This window comes from Leptinotarsa decemlineata, unplaced genomic scaffold (genome assembly GCF_025532065.1).
Source record: "Leptinotarsa decemlineata unplaced genomic scaffold, Ldec_3_MD MMD2_tig00000690_RagTag_RagTag, whole genome shotgun sequence".
In the NCBI taxonomy this organism is placed as follows: domain Eukaryota; kingdom Metazoa; phylum Arthropoda; class Insecta; order Coleoptera; family Chrysomelidae; genus Leptinotarsa; species Leptinotarsa decemlineata.
The window spans coordinates 2,631,171-2,647,719 of NW_027412554.1; the positions used below are offsets into that span (position 1 = coordinate 2,631,171).

Below are 16,549 nucleotides of genomic sequence, written 5' to 3' on the forward strand. Positions count from 1 at the left end.
AAGTGTTGTTCCTTTAAAATTCTAAATACCGTCATATGATCAACATTTAGTTGGAAAGCAATCTTTCTAGTACTGGTAGTAGGTTGTTCTTCAATCAAATTAAGTACTGCTTCCTCAAGCTGTGGGGTTCGTACTTCTCGATGGTGACCAAAATCCTGCGTTTTTTTTGTCGAATGAACCATATTCTCGTAATCGTTGATGAAGTCGAGCAAATATTCGATGTGAAGGATGCTGCCGTTGAGGATACATTTCAGCATATCTTCTAGAAGCTTCTAACCCATTCCCGTACGACAGACCATAAACGTAATGCATATCAGCCATTTCCTCATTTGTGTATGCCATTTTAATAACAAGTGAATCATTAAAGTATCAAATTAAGAACAGAACAACAACACACAATTAGTATCAATTCAATTTCGAAAATTCACAAAGTGACCTGTGCATTCCCTTTATAATTTTCCTTACCTTATTTCAATTAATTTTTTGAAACATGCTAATTTTTAAGTAATATTCGATATAACTCGTGAGTAGTCAACCCACAGCATAAATAAATAATTTTTTGTTGCCTATTTCGAGGGTTTTTTAAAAATCATTTATTTGATATTAGGTTTTCTACTTGAAGAAAGTGTTATGATTTTATTTCGTCATTTGTTCTGTTTTGAGGTCGACGACTATTTAAATATGAAATGAATACTTCCATGAAGATTTTGGGATATTTTAATACCTCGTCATTCGTTTAGTTTTCATTCACTGACAAACAACTATACAAGGGATATATTCGAACGCATTAATTATATTCGAACGCATATTCGAATCTCTCAAGGATTCTGTGCTCTGATGGAACAGTGAATTGACGACTTTGGTTCCATGAATGTCTTACCGCCGGGGATTCAAAATTTTGTGTAGTACTTTTGGTAGCCATTTGCTAATTTTGGAATTTAGGTCCAAACTTCTCGATTTTTCGGATTGATAAAGTAGGATCATCTTTTATAAGAATAGGAAATTGTTTTATTTTGATGCTGGTAAAACATTCAACTCACTTGTTGGATTCAATTTCTTATGGAATCTTGGCTTCTTGGAACAAAAGTAAACCTATAGGCCACAAGACATCAAATGCCTTCTTTGATCTGGATACCATTTCCTCGTGTTAGTATTGCTGTAAGACTAGACATCCTTGCATGAATGCCTAATACAGTAGTAGCAGTAGTTAGAAGTTACTCGCTGTTGAGCCGATCACAATTGTTGTACCGACAGGACACTACAGACCTAAGTTTGGAACTTTAAAAACATTCTTGTTCTTCAAGCCACCTCGAGGGAGACACTCACACGCACGCGCACGCGCGCGCGCGCACGCACGCACGCACGTACGCACGCACCCACACACACACACACAAATAAGCTTAGCTATTAAGATAGGGACAAATAACTTATCAGTGACTAGATTTTTGATGCTTGATTAATTATCTCAGCAAAGTTTTATATTCTTCAAACCTGCCCAAAAGGGGAAAAATATTAGTGTAGGGTATATGCTTTTATGCCTATGTAGATGAATTTATTCCCTCAACCTACTGTAAGCTGGCGATATAGCTATATCTAAAGTAAAGTATAACTTCAAAACAGCAACGTCTCAAGTATTGAAGAGACATCCTAATTTCTTCCTTGGGGAGCCTGGGTTCATTACAGTCCCCTTAGAATTAAAACATTTGTGCTATAGGTGTAACATAATTTATATCATATGAACATTTTGGTACAATGGACAACCTAAGTGTGACGTCAAGAGTGGGTGGAGCTTAGCGAACTTTTTCAAACAATTCAAAAATGACTTGCGTGAAGTTAGCGTCGGACGCCAGCGTCCAAATCTAGCGCCCGCCCCCCACTCCTGAGTCCGATTTACCCCACACAACTAGTAGAATGTTGATTCATAAAGATCGCTTATTCGGCCACCAATATTTTTAACATGATCATTTCCTTTTAGAATCGACTTTAAACTTGAAAATATCATTATACTGCATGCAGCTTTTATAATCTGTATTATAATGACGAGGAAACATTGACGTGAATGTGATAGATATAAAACACTTTTGGGTCTCAACTGGTGGAATTTATACCAAGTGAAAAATTCATGAGAAGAATGATTCATTGAATGGGTAATTTTCAGAAAAAGTGTCATAGAAAAAACTCCTGTCACTTGAGTGGAATAGTTCGGTTCCCATACTGTGAATTGTCATCAATTATGTCCGAGTGAAAACTGTTATCAGAGAAATGATATACTGAACACTGAATTTTCAGTCCTTCAAAATAGTGGGGTCATAAAAAATACCCCTTCCACATTAGATGTTTAATTTTTTCCTTCTTAAACTGGCTTGTGTCCCGAATACGACTCAATGAAAAATGTTAATGAAGAGATGGCATACTGGACTCTGAATTTCCAGCCCTCCAAAATACCGGGAACCAACAAAATAAAAACCCCTTCCACATTAGATGTTTAATTTTTCCCTCTTAAACTGGCTCGTGTCCCCGAACATGACTAACTGGAAAATGTTAATGAAGAAATGATATACTGAACTCTGAATTTTCTGCCATCCAAAATACCGGGAACATACAAAAAAACCACCCCTTCCACATTAGATGTTTGATTTTTCCCTCTTAAATTGGCTCGTGTCTCCGAACATGACTAACTGGAAAATGTTAATGAAGAGATGATATACTGAACTCCGAATTTTCAGTTCTCCAAAATGATGGTGTCAGAAAAAAATCTTACGTCAGAAGAATATTTTTTTCTCTGTAAACTAAAAACTCTGAAAAATTTTGGTGGAGTCATGATTTGAAAAGAATGAAAATATTTTTCACATATATTTTTTGCCTACATTATAAAAAATGTCACTATTTGGAATCGTTCAACAGTAAAATTATCAAGAATATTTTTTTATTTTCTCATTTTCATGAGAACCGTAAATTTGTGAGAAAAACTCAAGAGACATAGTTGAAAGGCAATACAATTTTCTACATTTCAACAAAAAAAACATTTTGTTATGTAGCGTAATTACTGAGTTATATGTATTTCAATGTAATCTCACTTCGACCGAACGCACCTTAGTAAATATTGTTTTAACGCGCAATGACAGTTCTGCTGCATGATTTGTTTTTATGCTCTTGACTAGTACCTATTTGGCGGCGACCAAAGTTGAAATATTTAGGAATAGTAGTGAATTGATTTTATCTGTTTTACGCATTGGTTGTGAAAATATAAAGTCCCTTTGTCGTTTTAAATTATTAATGTTGAGTTGATTGATTTCATTAGTTATTTCCAATTATTATTTCTTTTATTTAATTATTTTGTGGTGTAAAACCGTCGAGATTTAGTTTTATTTTCTTGGGGGAAATTATTTCATTACATTACGAATATACGATTAAGAGGAACATGGGAGACAAAATCGAAAATCTTGTTAATCGAATAAAATATTTTGCTAGTAATATTACTTACGATGAACTAGTCGTAATTGATTACAATGATGTATTTTATGAGCATTTAGTTGCGCATGTTCACAATAAACATCAACAGAAAAATAAAGAGATGGATCTATCAGACGATTCAACGAAATTCTGGTAATATAAAAACAATGTTTGCAAAAAAAACAAACATAAAAAAATCTTCTTTGGATGTGGATGGTATCAAAGCAAATAGAAGCAAATCGCTAAAAGAAAGTGAAAGTGAAAATCAGTTTAAGGAAGGTTTGAATTCTTGTCACTTATATGACAACTCGATATAGGAATTCAACCTACAGAAAGAATCTGAGTTGGTTAAAGTTTTTCTCCACGACGAACAAGAAACATTCTTAAATAAATCTGATGATGAACTTGTCACCATTTATTCCGGAAATTTCTCTTTCCGATGAAAAACTATTAAGTAATTTGAGAGGGGAATATGCGAAATATTCAAAACATTGCCAGAAAGTTTCAAAAAAAAAAGATGATGCTAAAATTAAGGTTGACGAATTCAGTTCATCCGCCATGAGTGCAGACAGAGTCAAGGAAATGAAGAGATGATGTTGAATGGTTTCACGAAAAAAAAAGATGAATGTATACATATATGGAAGCTCTTTAATCGATTCAGACGTCATCTTCTCTGACTCGTCAAAGTCGGTTATAAATAACAGTATAACAGATTCATCAATTTCAATTCCTAATGCTATAATATTCCATAAAGCATTATCTAAACGCCAAGTACTTCCAATTGGAAGCAAAAATATTGATCCTTCCCAACATCTGAAAATTAAAAGAACGGATTATTCAAAATGTACATTTCTAGAAGGCAAATTTCACATTAGTGAAAAAGAGTAGAATACAATAACTGTTGACGAGAAGTTGTCAAATAAATATTATCCATTTTTCTTTCGAAATAATATAAAAAAGTTCGTAAATAATAGTTGTTCAGTTGCATTCTACAGACTAAAATATTTAAAAAACAACATAATACTCCTAGCCTATTGCCGAAATAATTATAGAAAATGTAAAAACTTCAAAATCTATATTTCCATTGATTCACGATATGGCAAAATGGTGCGGGTTTATTCCACGTCTCGCGATTACTGTCATCCTTACAAAATAACCGACCAAGTGAGAGGTGTGGAAAGAGACATAAAAAAAATGTGTTAAAGAATATGAAACCTTCGGAATATAGAAAAAAAAGCATTTTAAAAGCAGATAAATCTGCTATCAAGAGAGGCCACTTACAAGATATAAAATCGGAGGAGATGCTAAGAAAACTCCGCAGCCAGGCAAAAAATGCTTTGAAACGACATGAAAACGCCATGGTCGACATGTTTTTGTACAAAAAAGATCACCCTACATTCATACGACAAGTTTGTTCGCCACTAAATGTGAAAATATTCAGTACCGAACAGTTAGAAGTTGCGAAAACTTCTTCGGTTACAATTTTGCATTTTGATGCTACAGGCGCAGTTGTTTGTAATACAGGAAAAGACGAAAAAAGAATTCTTTATTACGCCGGTGTTCTTACTTTACCCGAAAGAAGACTTTGCCCTATAATGATGATGATGATTTCGTGTGAACACGACCTCTGGCTATATTTGATTAATTTTATAAATTTAAAAAAATTTGCGAAGAACTGAAGTCGTGGCCTGTATTTAAAATTTTCGTGAGTGACTTTAGTTTTGCAAGTTTAAACGCAGCATCTAAGGCATTTAATAATATAGATCTTGAAAAATATTTGCAATATTGTTTTGAACATTTGCAAAAAATAAGTCAAATATTCCCAAAGAAAAAAATTGTTTTATTTTCATGTTGTAGTCATTTCATGAAAAATTTGGTTCAGTTAATTGAAGACCACACTATAACTGTTGAAGACAAAAAAATAAAAAGATGCATTAAAACAATATTTGCAGTAGCTTTCAATTTAAATAATTTACAAGAGGCTACAGATTGGTTTAAAAATGTAACAATAATTCTTACTTCGGAATTCCGAAATGATAGTGTTGAAAAAGCTCTGTTGAAATTGAATCTTTCGAGTTTTACAGAGAAGCAAGTGATTTCAGAAATAGGCGATGATCACGATAATATTTTGAAGAGAAGAAGTTTGCGTACCAATTCTCCGTTTTATAAGTTTTTTTCAGATATATATAAACATAATCAAGGATTAGAAAAGAAAGGGAGTGAGAGAAACGAGTTTTTCTTTCCTTCTTTAAGAGAAGCTGTGTTGGAAAGATATATGGGATTGTTTCCACTGTGGTCGGTAGTCATCACAAAAAGTAGATTGAGTAATGCTCTGATTGAGAGATGGTTTGGTTTTCTCAAAACCGACATCCTGAATAGATCAAGGGATCTAAAACCGACAACATTCATAAGAAAAGTTAGAGGACACGTAATGAAAATTTATAATGAAATTGATTTAGGCATATCAAAGCATAGCTTATCTACAGTTCCGAAGGAATTATATTTATGTGATGAGAATTCAGTGGAAGTGAAGAAAAATGGAATAGAAAGCGTAAATCAAAATTTACATATTTCTCTGGAAAATATCTTAAAGATTTGCCTATGTATAAATCTGTAGAATCGGTTTTGCTGAATTCTTCGAAAGAACAAAAAATCATATTGAATATTTTGGAAAACGGCCTGGTGAACGATGTTACGTATTATAAAGAATTCCGAAACTGGTTATATTATATCGGTCATAATGATTTTGTTACAGGTGATAAATTTGTAACTTCTCAGGATTTCAACATATTGAATGCCAACAGCATGTCTCAAAGTATAACTGAACAATTTTTCAATATTTTGAGTATGGTAATTATTAGAAAAAATAAAAGACAGTCAGATGTGGCATTATGGATAGCTACAAATACTTTTTTTGTATTTTCCCAGTATTTTGTACGGCTAGAAATTCATAGTTCAGTATATCATATCTTCATCTTTTCCAGTTAGTCTTATTCGGGGACACAAGCCAGTTTGAGAAGGAAAAAATTAAACGTCTAATGTGGAAGGGGTGGTTTTTTTGTATGTTTCCGATATTTTGGACGGCTGAAAATTCTGAGTTCAGTACGTCATCTCTTCATTAATATTTTCCAGTTAAAAGTGTTCGGGGACACGAGCCAGTTTAAGAGGAAAAAAACTAAATATCTAATGTGGAAGGGGTGATTTTTACTATGTTCCCGGTACTTTGGACGGCTAAAAATTCTGAGTTCAGTACGTCATCTCTTCATTAACATTTTTCATTCAGTCGTATTCGGGGACACGAGCCAGTTTAAGACGTAAAAAATTAAACATCTAATGTGGAAGGGGTGGTTTTTTTTATGTTCCCGGTATTTTGTACTGCTAGAAATTCATAGTTCAGTATATCATATCTTCATCAACATTTTTCAGTTAGCCGTATTCGGGGACACAAGCCAGTTTGAGAAGGAAAAAATTAAACGTCTAATGTGGAAGGGGTGGTTTTTTTGTTGGTTTCCGGTATTTTGGAGGGCTGAAAATTCAAAATCCAGTATGTCATCTCTTCATTAACATTTTTCATTGAGTCGTATTCGGGGACAAAAGCCAGTTTAAGAAGGAAAAAATTAAACATCAAATGTGGATGGGGTATTTTTTAATGACCCCACTATTTTGAAAGACTGAAAATTCAGTGTTCAGTATATCATTTCTCTGATAACAGTTTTCACTCGGACATAACTGATGACAATTCACAGTTTGGGAAGCGAACTATTCCACTCAAGTGATGGGAGTTCATTTTTCTATGACACCGATAATTTTCTGAAAATTCTTCTGATGAATTTTTCACTTGGTCATAAATTCCACCAGTTGTGACCCAAAAGTGTTTTATATCTATCACATTCACGTCAATGTCTCCTCGTCATTATAATATAATGAAGCTGCATGCAGTATAATGATATTTTCAAGTTTGAAGTCGATTCTAAGAGGAAATAATCATGTTGAAAATATTGATTGCCAAATAAGCGATCTTTATGAATCAACATTCTACTAGTTGTGTGGTGTAAATCGGACTCAGGAGTGGGAGGTGGGCGCTAGATTTGGACACTGGCGTCCGACGCTAACTTCACGCAAGTTTTTCAGTTATAATTTCACATTTGCAGGAGCATTTTCTACCTACTTATATCAAACAGCGACCCGTGAGTAATTATTTCTCAGTTATATTAGCTTCTGAAATATTTGTTAGGTGTATATTGAATGTTTTTATCATTATCAAGTTTTCATTTCACGTTTAAGAATTTATAAAAAAGATCTTCAAGTAATTTGTGTTGAAACAGCATTTTATATGTTATTTTCCTTTTGTTTCAGGTTTCTGAACTGCAGTATGTGTTTCGTTCCTGATTGTTAACACTACAGTGAACAGAGGATTTGTAAATTTTTTGGATTTCCTGAAGACCCAGCTGAGAGAAAAAAGTGGATTAATCTCATAAGTTACCTGATCACCATACTTAATACATAGATGAAGCATTTTATTGTTAAATTAATTTGCAGGAGACAAGATCGGGAACCATGAAAGCATTCATTAGTTTGCAGTTGTCACTTTGTTAACATGTTTGAAAAAAATAGAACAACTTTATTTGAATTCAATGTGAAGAGAAAGTTCGACTTTTAATCTCCAGAAAAACGATATGTTCACATGAATGAGAAAAGATATTACCATTATTGGAGTCAATAACTTTGTTTTCAGTAAACGAACCATCAAGGCAAGAGAGGTTGAGGTGGAAGCAACCAATATAAGTTCAGAAGCAGCAGGGCCTTCAGAAATATCTGAAACTGAGACCCTTGCGATTCTAAATCTGTAAATGGATGATACCATTTTATGTGGAAATGATCCATATAGATACTTTTATTCCTTTCACTGATTGGATTTTTTGAATTTGATTCACTATTTACAGTAGTGGCCATAAAAAAATAAATACTATCTATTACAACTGATCGATATGGTTTCCATTATTTTGAGCTTGTCCCCAACAGTTACTATATTCAATACTATTACAGAAATATTGATGAAGGTACATTCTGAATATTTATCACATATATCTAATACACTTTATCTTAACATGATTATCTGGGTATAATTTTATATACTGAGTCAAGTTTCAGCTGATGTAAGATTGTGTGTAAGTTTTGGCAGGTACTGTTTTATATAAAAATCTTCTAGCAGCGATAAGTTTTCTGCCCACAGTGGATCATATTCCTTGTCAGTCACAGATACATGGAAGTGTCCAAAAAGAGCTAATGTGGCAAAATGATGACATTTTATTCCTCTAGGACGAGCACAATTTGAAGATATGATATCTTCAGATTTATTCAGTGTGATCTGCAACAAAGATACAGTTCGGTAAAAATGGAAAAATTATACATGACATACGACTCACTTCAACATGATAGAATTTATTTTTCATGCTTGCATGAACTTCTCTTCTTCCTCTTATCATCATCAAACTGCATACTTTCCACATGATTCGATTCCAAGGCATTTTCAGCCTTTTTCATGATTTTATTATCATTGTCGAATGAATCATTTATATAGGATAGCTTTAAAACAATGTTTTGAAGCCATTCTATATCTGAAATCTGAAACAATAGATGTTAAATAACTATATTTCAATTGAAAAAATAACATAAACTCGACAAATATAACAATTCTTGAATTTTCATTAAAAACGTTACCTACCAATGGAGATTTTTTTCAAAATATGTAACAACTAACTGACACCAAATCTCTTATGGCGTTTTAACATGTAAAATCAATTTGTTTGGAAAAGTTCGCTAAGCTCCGCCTACTTGTGACGTCAGGAAGTCTATCAAAAAAGTAAAATCTTCTCACATTTGACACTTTGTGGCCTCAGGAGCTCAAGGCTTCCTACCAGTATTGAAGGGGGAGTCATAATAACGGTTGATACAATTTATAAACTGACAGATAAATCAAGGGATTTGTTAATAAGTTTGGAACCAACTGAGAAAGGTGTAGATGTTAGGGAAAGGAATTATACATATTTTAACTGGATCTGAATTTGATTCAATTGGTTACCATCTTACCCACGCCCTTCTTCACTGTTTGAAAGCTGGCGGCCTACCCTGGGAGCTATGCTCTCTCTCTAATCCCTAGTTGCTATCCTCACGCCAAATTGTGGAAAAACGAGAAATCGTTTACAAATTGACTTAATTAGTCAATGAGAAATAAAAGACGTGACAAAAGATGGCGCCACCTATCAGTCTTTTGAAAAATGAGTTCAAATATTTTTTAGCATTTCTTATAATTTTTGCTAAATAACAGATCAAAGCAATTTAATTTTTATATTCTTCAACACAGATAATATCAGGTTTGTTCTGATTCTACAAAATTCAGGTCTCAGGACGTCAGGATGATGCGCAGTTGATATATAGCGTTCTGGTTTATTGAGGATAATTTCAGATGCCAGTATATGTACTTATATTCAATGATGACAAATTGTCAACTTCAACTTTCAGTTAAAGTATTAATACTATTACTACTACTGTTTGCATGAATAATGTAGTCCTGAAAAGAGCTGTTTTTTTACCAGTAGGTCCACGGTTATTGTGTCACAGATTTGACTATTGCATATTAAACATGTCGACACTGGGGTGAAGTTTGTTAGGAGTCTCTCGCAAGTATCGCACCAATTTTGTCCCATTTCCATCATGGAAATGGTGTTGTGGGTGTTAAATAACTTAAGTTTTCCAAAAAACGAAAAGTCTTTTAAAAAATGATTTTTTATTCAATACATAAAAATTATTGAAAACGATGTTTATTAGTACATGTATATAATCAGACTGAATGCAAAAGGTCGTTTCCCGAGTCGATGCTCTCTGGCCGGCTATGCTGATAAGAAGCTTTCCTAGGTATTGTAGCTGAGTGTCAGCAGAATCCGGGGTCAGTGACAACGTAATTCCTTCTTCCGAAGATGGAAAACAGGGTTTCACGAAGAGAAAAATGTTTTCCGCTGCCTTGGTAAGGGTGGATCTGTATTTCCCTCTTGAGGTCCTTCAGGTGGTTGTTGTCCGACTAACAGGTGCTTGTATTTGTATATAACAAATATCAAAAAACATACTATGATTATAGTATATGCTGGAACTGTCCAAATATAACCTGATGATGGACGAATATGTGTTGTCAAGGGTAATAAGCGGTCGGCCTCTCTGTGGATTTCGTTTAGCTTGTCTAGAGGAACGTCTTGGAGTTTTAGAACTGGTACCACCTGGGTTGTTGGGATTTGAGGAAGCATTGTCTGGTAGAAGTAGGGGTTGTTCTCCTATTTCTGTTGCTTGATTGACATATTTGTCCGTGGGAGTTTTGAACTGATATCCACGATCAAGTGTGCTCCCTTGAGAGTGGTTATGTCTGTTGTCCCACAAATAGTCTGGATACGGGTGGCATTCTTGAAGATGCCAATATAGTGGGCTTCATCTACTTGTTCGATAATATTTGATTCCTGTTGGATTGGTATCAGCTCGCAGTTAAGTGGGTTACTGTCGATGCTCAGGATTTGAAAGATACAATCGCTCGTGGTGGATCCCGGCAGGAGGTCGTTCCAAGGGCAGTAATGGACATCGTGCAGGTCCAGGCAGGGCGTTGTGGAATATTGAAAATACACCTCATCCGTTGTCAGATAGGGTGAAGGTGGTATAATGGTGGTTCCATTCAAGGTAGAAATCGAGTATAGATGGTAAAGGGTAAATATATGTGGAAGTACCAAAGGGAGTTTGATGATAAAGACGATTTTATTATGTCTTTGATATGTACCTATATCGATGATATCATAATATCGAGATGTATTTACTGGGTCTAATCCAAACAACAAATTTTCAAAAGAATAATGTTCTGATAAAAATGTTATGTTTCGAGATCTTTTATTTTCAAAACGCTAGGGTGCGTAGTATGTAATTTTGCAAAAGTTATTGCATTTTCTAGATCTGTTAATATTTGGATTAGAAGGTGTAAAATGGCACTTAATTGATCGAATGCTTCTTTTGTTTCAAGAAAATGATTGAAATCAAAAACAAAGGTTGAGAGTTCTGAAGCAATTTTATCTATTCTATTTGCAATTACTTGTTGATTATGTTTCACCGTAGCAGTTGTTTCATTGAAAGTTTCAATTATATGTTTTGAGAATGAGATCTGATCATTTACCCTAGAAATAATGTTGTCCTGGCTGTTTTGCAATCCTATAATGGCTTGGTCATACTTTTCAGCGTCTTGAGAATCTAGATTACCACTAATACTCTCAATTATATTGCCTAATCCTTTTATAAGGCCTCGTTTTGATCTCCTGATGGGTGTAAGTGTATCAAATTTAGCAAATGATAATTGGAGCTTAAAGAATATCAAAGGAAAGGATTTGGAAATAGAACAAGACAATAAATTAAACTTTTTAGATCTGACTATAACAAAAACTAACAACAAACTAGATTTTTCCATTTACAGAAAACCAACCCAGACTGATCATGTCATTCCTTTCAATTCATTTCATCCCATGCAACATAAAATGTCTTCCTTCAATTGTTATGTTAACAGATTTTTGAACATTCCCTTATCTCCCTCCAATTTCAATTTAGAATTAAATACTTTAAAACAGATTGTTACAATCAACAATGGTTATCAACCATCCATTATTCACAAATTAATTAGTAAATTTAAAGTCAGATCAGATTGGCCTTTAACTCCACCACCTTAGTTAATTCACCTTCTGTGAGATATTTTTCCTTACCTTATTTTGATCAAAATATGTGTACTGTTATTTCCAAATTTATAAAAAATACCATACCTGATACAAAAATTTCCTTTAAATCTCAAAACAACTTAAGTAACTTGTTAGTAAATTCTAAAGACAAAATCAACAAATTAAACAGAAGTGGAGTCTACAAGCTTAACTGTTCTGATTGTTCGGCATCTTACATTGGTAGAACCTGTAGACCTCTTTTCACTCCTATTAATGAACATATAAAAAAACCTGAAAAACCTGCTTTCGGCCACCACATAAAATTTCACAATCACAACTTTAGTCCCAATAGAAATTCCAAAATATTACATAAAATAGATAATAAAAATTTCCTTAGACTTGACTTGTTTGAAGAGTTGGAGATTTCTAAAGAACTTTCCAACAATGATCATTGTTTGAATACTCAAGTAAACTTAAACAGAGATTTCCTTCCCCTTCATAAGAGGATTATGAATTATTAATTAATCACAGTTTATTAATATAATTTATTCAATATTTTTCCTCTACATATTCAATCAAACCCATAATGGATCACTCCTCAAGTTGGTACCATTATTTTAACATGACACTTGACACATTCTGTCTTTTAAAATATTATACACTTAAAATATTATACACTTTAATACAAAACCTCTTCGATTCATTAATTAAAGAATATCGACTGATTGATCGCTTTCAACTCTTGAAAATATGGGTGTGATTGCCCGCTATTGACTGCTTCAAGTAATTTTGAATATTGACCTTGTATAAGGATAAGCTCGTCAGCGATAGGAGTAAAGTCAAAGTAATGAATGAAGGTGTGGAAACTACTTTTGACTCGTGCAGTTTCTAATTTGGAGGGTAAGATACCTGGATTTTTATTTAGTGACTGTATTTGAACTTCCTGGCTCATCGTCGGCGATAGGACGAACCTGAAACAATGGTCTTTTGAAACTTGATTTGTGTAAAGTATTTTTGGGTTATTTCAATTTTGTCCTTTGGTCTTTCAAAACTGTTACTCTTTTGAATTTTGAGGCTAATAGGCACGCCTTAGTGCGTTTGTATGCCGGTGTTTTTTCTTTGTAAGTGAGAGGGGGTTCGCGGTTTGCGTTCCGTTTTTCAATTAGTTTTTGTTTCGATTTGTTGAGTTTTTCATTGAGGTGCCTATTGATCTCGGAGGTCTTGTTTTTATGAGCTACCAGCTTTGTACAAAACCTCTTCGATTCATTAATTAAAGAATATCGACTGATTGATCGCTTTCAACTCTTGAAAATATGGGTGTGATAGCCCGCTATTGACTGCTTCAAGTAATTTTGAATATTGACCTTGTATAAGGATCGCTTTCAACTCTTGAAAATATGGGTGTGATAGCCCGCTATTGACTGCTTCAAGTAATTTTGAATATTGACCTTGTATAAGGATAAGCTCGTCAGCGATAGGAGTAAAGTCAAAGTAATGAATGAAGGTGTGGAAACTACTTTTGACTCGTGCAGTTTCTAATTTAGAGGGTAAGATACCTGGATTTTTATTTAGTGACTGTATTTGAACTTCCTGGCTCATCGTCAGCGATAGAACGAACCTGAAACAATGGTCTTTCGAAACTTGATTTGTGTAAAGTATTTTTGGGTTATTTCAATTTTGTCCTTTGGTCTTTCAAAACTGTTACTCTTTTGAATTTTGAGGCTAATAGGCACGCCTCAGTGCGTTTGTATACCGGTGTTTTTTCTTTGTAAGTGAAAGGGGGTTCGCGGTTTGCGTTCGTTTTTCAATTAGTTTTTGTTTCGATTTGTTGAGTTTTTCATTGAGGTGCCTATTGATCTCGGAGGTCTTGTTTTTATGAGCTACCATGTAGGCGCTTTGTACTCGATTTTCAATATTGATATTGAAAGGTTCTGAGGTAGATAGATGTCCAGTTATGACATCCATAGGTTTCATTCCTGTTGCGGAATGTATTGAATGGTTATACCCCATTATTGCATAAGGCATATGTTTAATTATGTCAAGCTCTTTGTGGGTAGTTTGAAGAATTCTCAAATGCTCAATAATCGTGGAATGGAATCGTTCAACGATTTCCTTAGATTCAGGATGATCGGGGGTAACATAATGTAATTTTATGTTGTGGGTTTTTGCGAATTCTTGGATAAGTTCATTTTTTAGTTCAGTTCCGTTATCTGAGCTGAATGATTCATGAACACCATGATGATTAATATAAATGAGTAAATTATTAGCAACTTCAACAGCGCTAAGGTTGAGAAGGGGGTACGCTTGTCCAAATTTGGAGAAAGCGTCAACGATAGTCAAGAATTCTTAATTTTTTACTTGAGATGTGTCCATAAAAACTGTTTCGAATGGCTTAGTTGGCGTTGGACTCACTTGGAAAACTTGTTTGGGGGGATTACGGTCATATTTATTAGGTTGACATACAGTTGTTAATGTATGCGCGGGTATCGATTCCTGATTTTGGCCAATAATGAGTTTCTCTAATTCGTTTTTCCGTTTCGACTATGGTTTGTTTTGCCTTCGTGATATTTTTGTATTGTTAATTGTTGATCGTCAGTCCGAATAACGTCTTTTAGCACATTTGTACATCTAACAAATTCATACGAGGGTGTTTTGAATGTATTTTTAATTATTTCACAAAATCGGGGTATCATATTTTCGTCTGGCAAATATATTGCGTACGTATATTTTGGATCAAGAAAATCCTTGAGCAGTTTGATAACGTCTTGTTCAAAATTTTGCAACGATAACTGAGCAAATATTCTCTTTTTATTTTTAAAAATGTCTAATTTTCGGTTCTGCTGGTGTGTATGGTCAAAAAACTTGCCCATACACACCGGAACAGAATGGTCTCTGCGAAAGGTACAATCGTACAGTCGTAGAAAAAGCGAGATGTTTGTTATTCGATGCAGGATTAGCTAAACCTTTTTGGGCAGAAGCAGTAAACATTGCAGTTTATCTGCGCAACAGGTCAATCGCATCAGGATTGAAAAGACACCTATAGAGATATGGACCGGAGCTAAGCCAGATGTCAGTAATCTACGCATCTTTGGAAGTAAGGCTATGGTACACATACCAAAAGAAAAACGATTAAACTTGGACAGAAAAGCAACTGAGTGTATTCTTGTTGGTTACTCAAACAATGTAAAAGGTTACCGAGTATACAATCCCAAAAATAACAAAGTAACAATAGCAAGGGATATTGTTGTGATTGAGGAGGGGATTGACCAGCAGCAGGAAGTGATACACATTGATATTAGTGAGGACACTGATGATATTTTTTCTATGAAAGAAGAGAGAGAAGAATGTACCCAAGAAGTGGGGAACATGAAGCACACCAAAAACAGAGCAAGATCAGGAGGAGGAACAGGGTTTTGAGGACAACGAAGACATGCTAGCGACTGAACCTGCGGAGCCTGTGCCAACCAGACCACAGCTTTCGACTCAGCCAGGGCTCTCTCCCATGTTGCCGGTGGAGAAACCTGCAGCGTCTACGCAAGCTGCCTGATCGTTACGGTTTTGGTGTTGTGTGTGAAGGTCAAAGCAATGAAACCAGTGCATGTGAAATATCTCTAGATGAAGCATTGAATGGACCAGAAAGTGAACAGTGGAAATTAGCTATACAAAGTGAATTTAAATCATTTGAAGATAATGATGCTTGGGAGTTAGTAGACGTTTCTCACAGTTGCACTGTTGTACCATGCAGACGGGTATTTAAGCGAAAAATTGACAATGATAATGATGTCAGGTATAGAGCCAGGCTAGTTGCTAAGGGCTTCACCCAAAAGCCGGGCATTGATTTTGATGAATGTTTTTCACCTGTAGTTAGGCATTCTAGTTTGAGATTGTTATTCGCTTTAGCAGTTCAGCTTCATTTAGATATTTGTCACTTAGATGTAGATACTGCAATTCAAAATGGTTTCTTGAATGAAAATGTGTATATGACAAAACCACCATGTTTTCAGGTTAGTGATGATAATATGAACAAGGTTTTGCTTTTAAAACGTTCTATTTATGGCCTAAAACAATCATCAAGGGCATGGTATAAGAGAGTTGATGATTTCTTGCAATCCTTAGGTTATAAAAAATGTGAACTAGAACCATGTTTATTCACAAAAATTGATAAAAATGTAAAGATCATTATTGCATTGTATGTTGATGATTTTTTTGTATTTTCAAATAATCAAAAAGAAACAAATTTGTTAAAAGAAAATTTGTCATCCAAATTCAAAATTAAGGATTTGGGATGTGTTAAAAGTTGTTTAGGTATGAATGTAGCAATGGATAAAGAGAATGGTACTATAACTTTAAATCAAAAAAAATAC

At 34.3% G+C, this 16,549-nt stretch overlaps 1 protein-coding gene and 1 long non-coding RNA gene across 2 annotated transcripts in view; one reads left to right on the top strand and one right to left on the bottom strand.

Annotated features, from left to right (window-relative positions):
* LOC111515381 (uncharacterized) overlaps positions 1–8,269 on the top strand; it is a 239,453-nt gene extending 231,184 nt beyond the window's left edge. Inside the window, exon 5 of the mRNA XM_074174676.1 lies at positions 7,810–8,269. Coding sequence (XP_074030777.1) covers positions 7,810–7,817 — 8 coding nt within the window. The 3' untranslated portion in view covers positions 7,818–8,269. The remainder of the gene's footprint in view (positions 1–7,809) is intronic.
* A 122-nt stretch (positions 8,270–8,391) lies between these two features.
* LOC111516174 (uncharacterized) lies at positions 8,392–9,294 on the bottom strand. Its single transcript, XR_002723637.2, has 3 exons — positions 9,179–9,294; positions 8,880–9,078; positions 8,392–8,821 (listed from the first exon to the last, which is right to left on the bottom strand). It is a non-coding gene; the product is annotated as an uncharacterized lncRNA (long non-coding RNA).
* Positions 9,295–16,549: the final 7,255 nt, after the last annotated feature.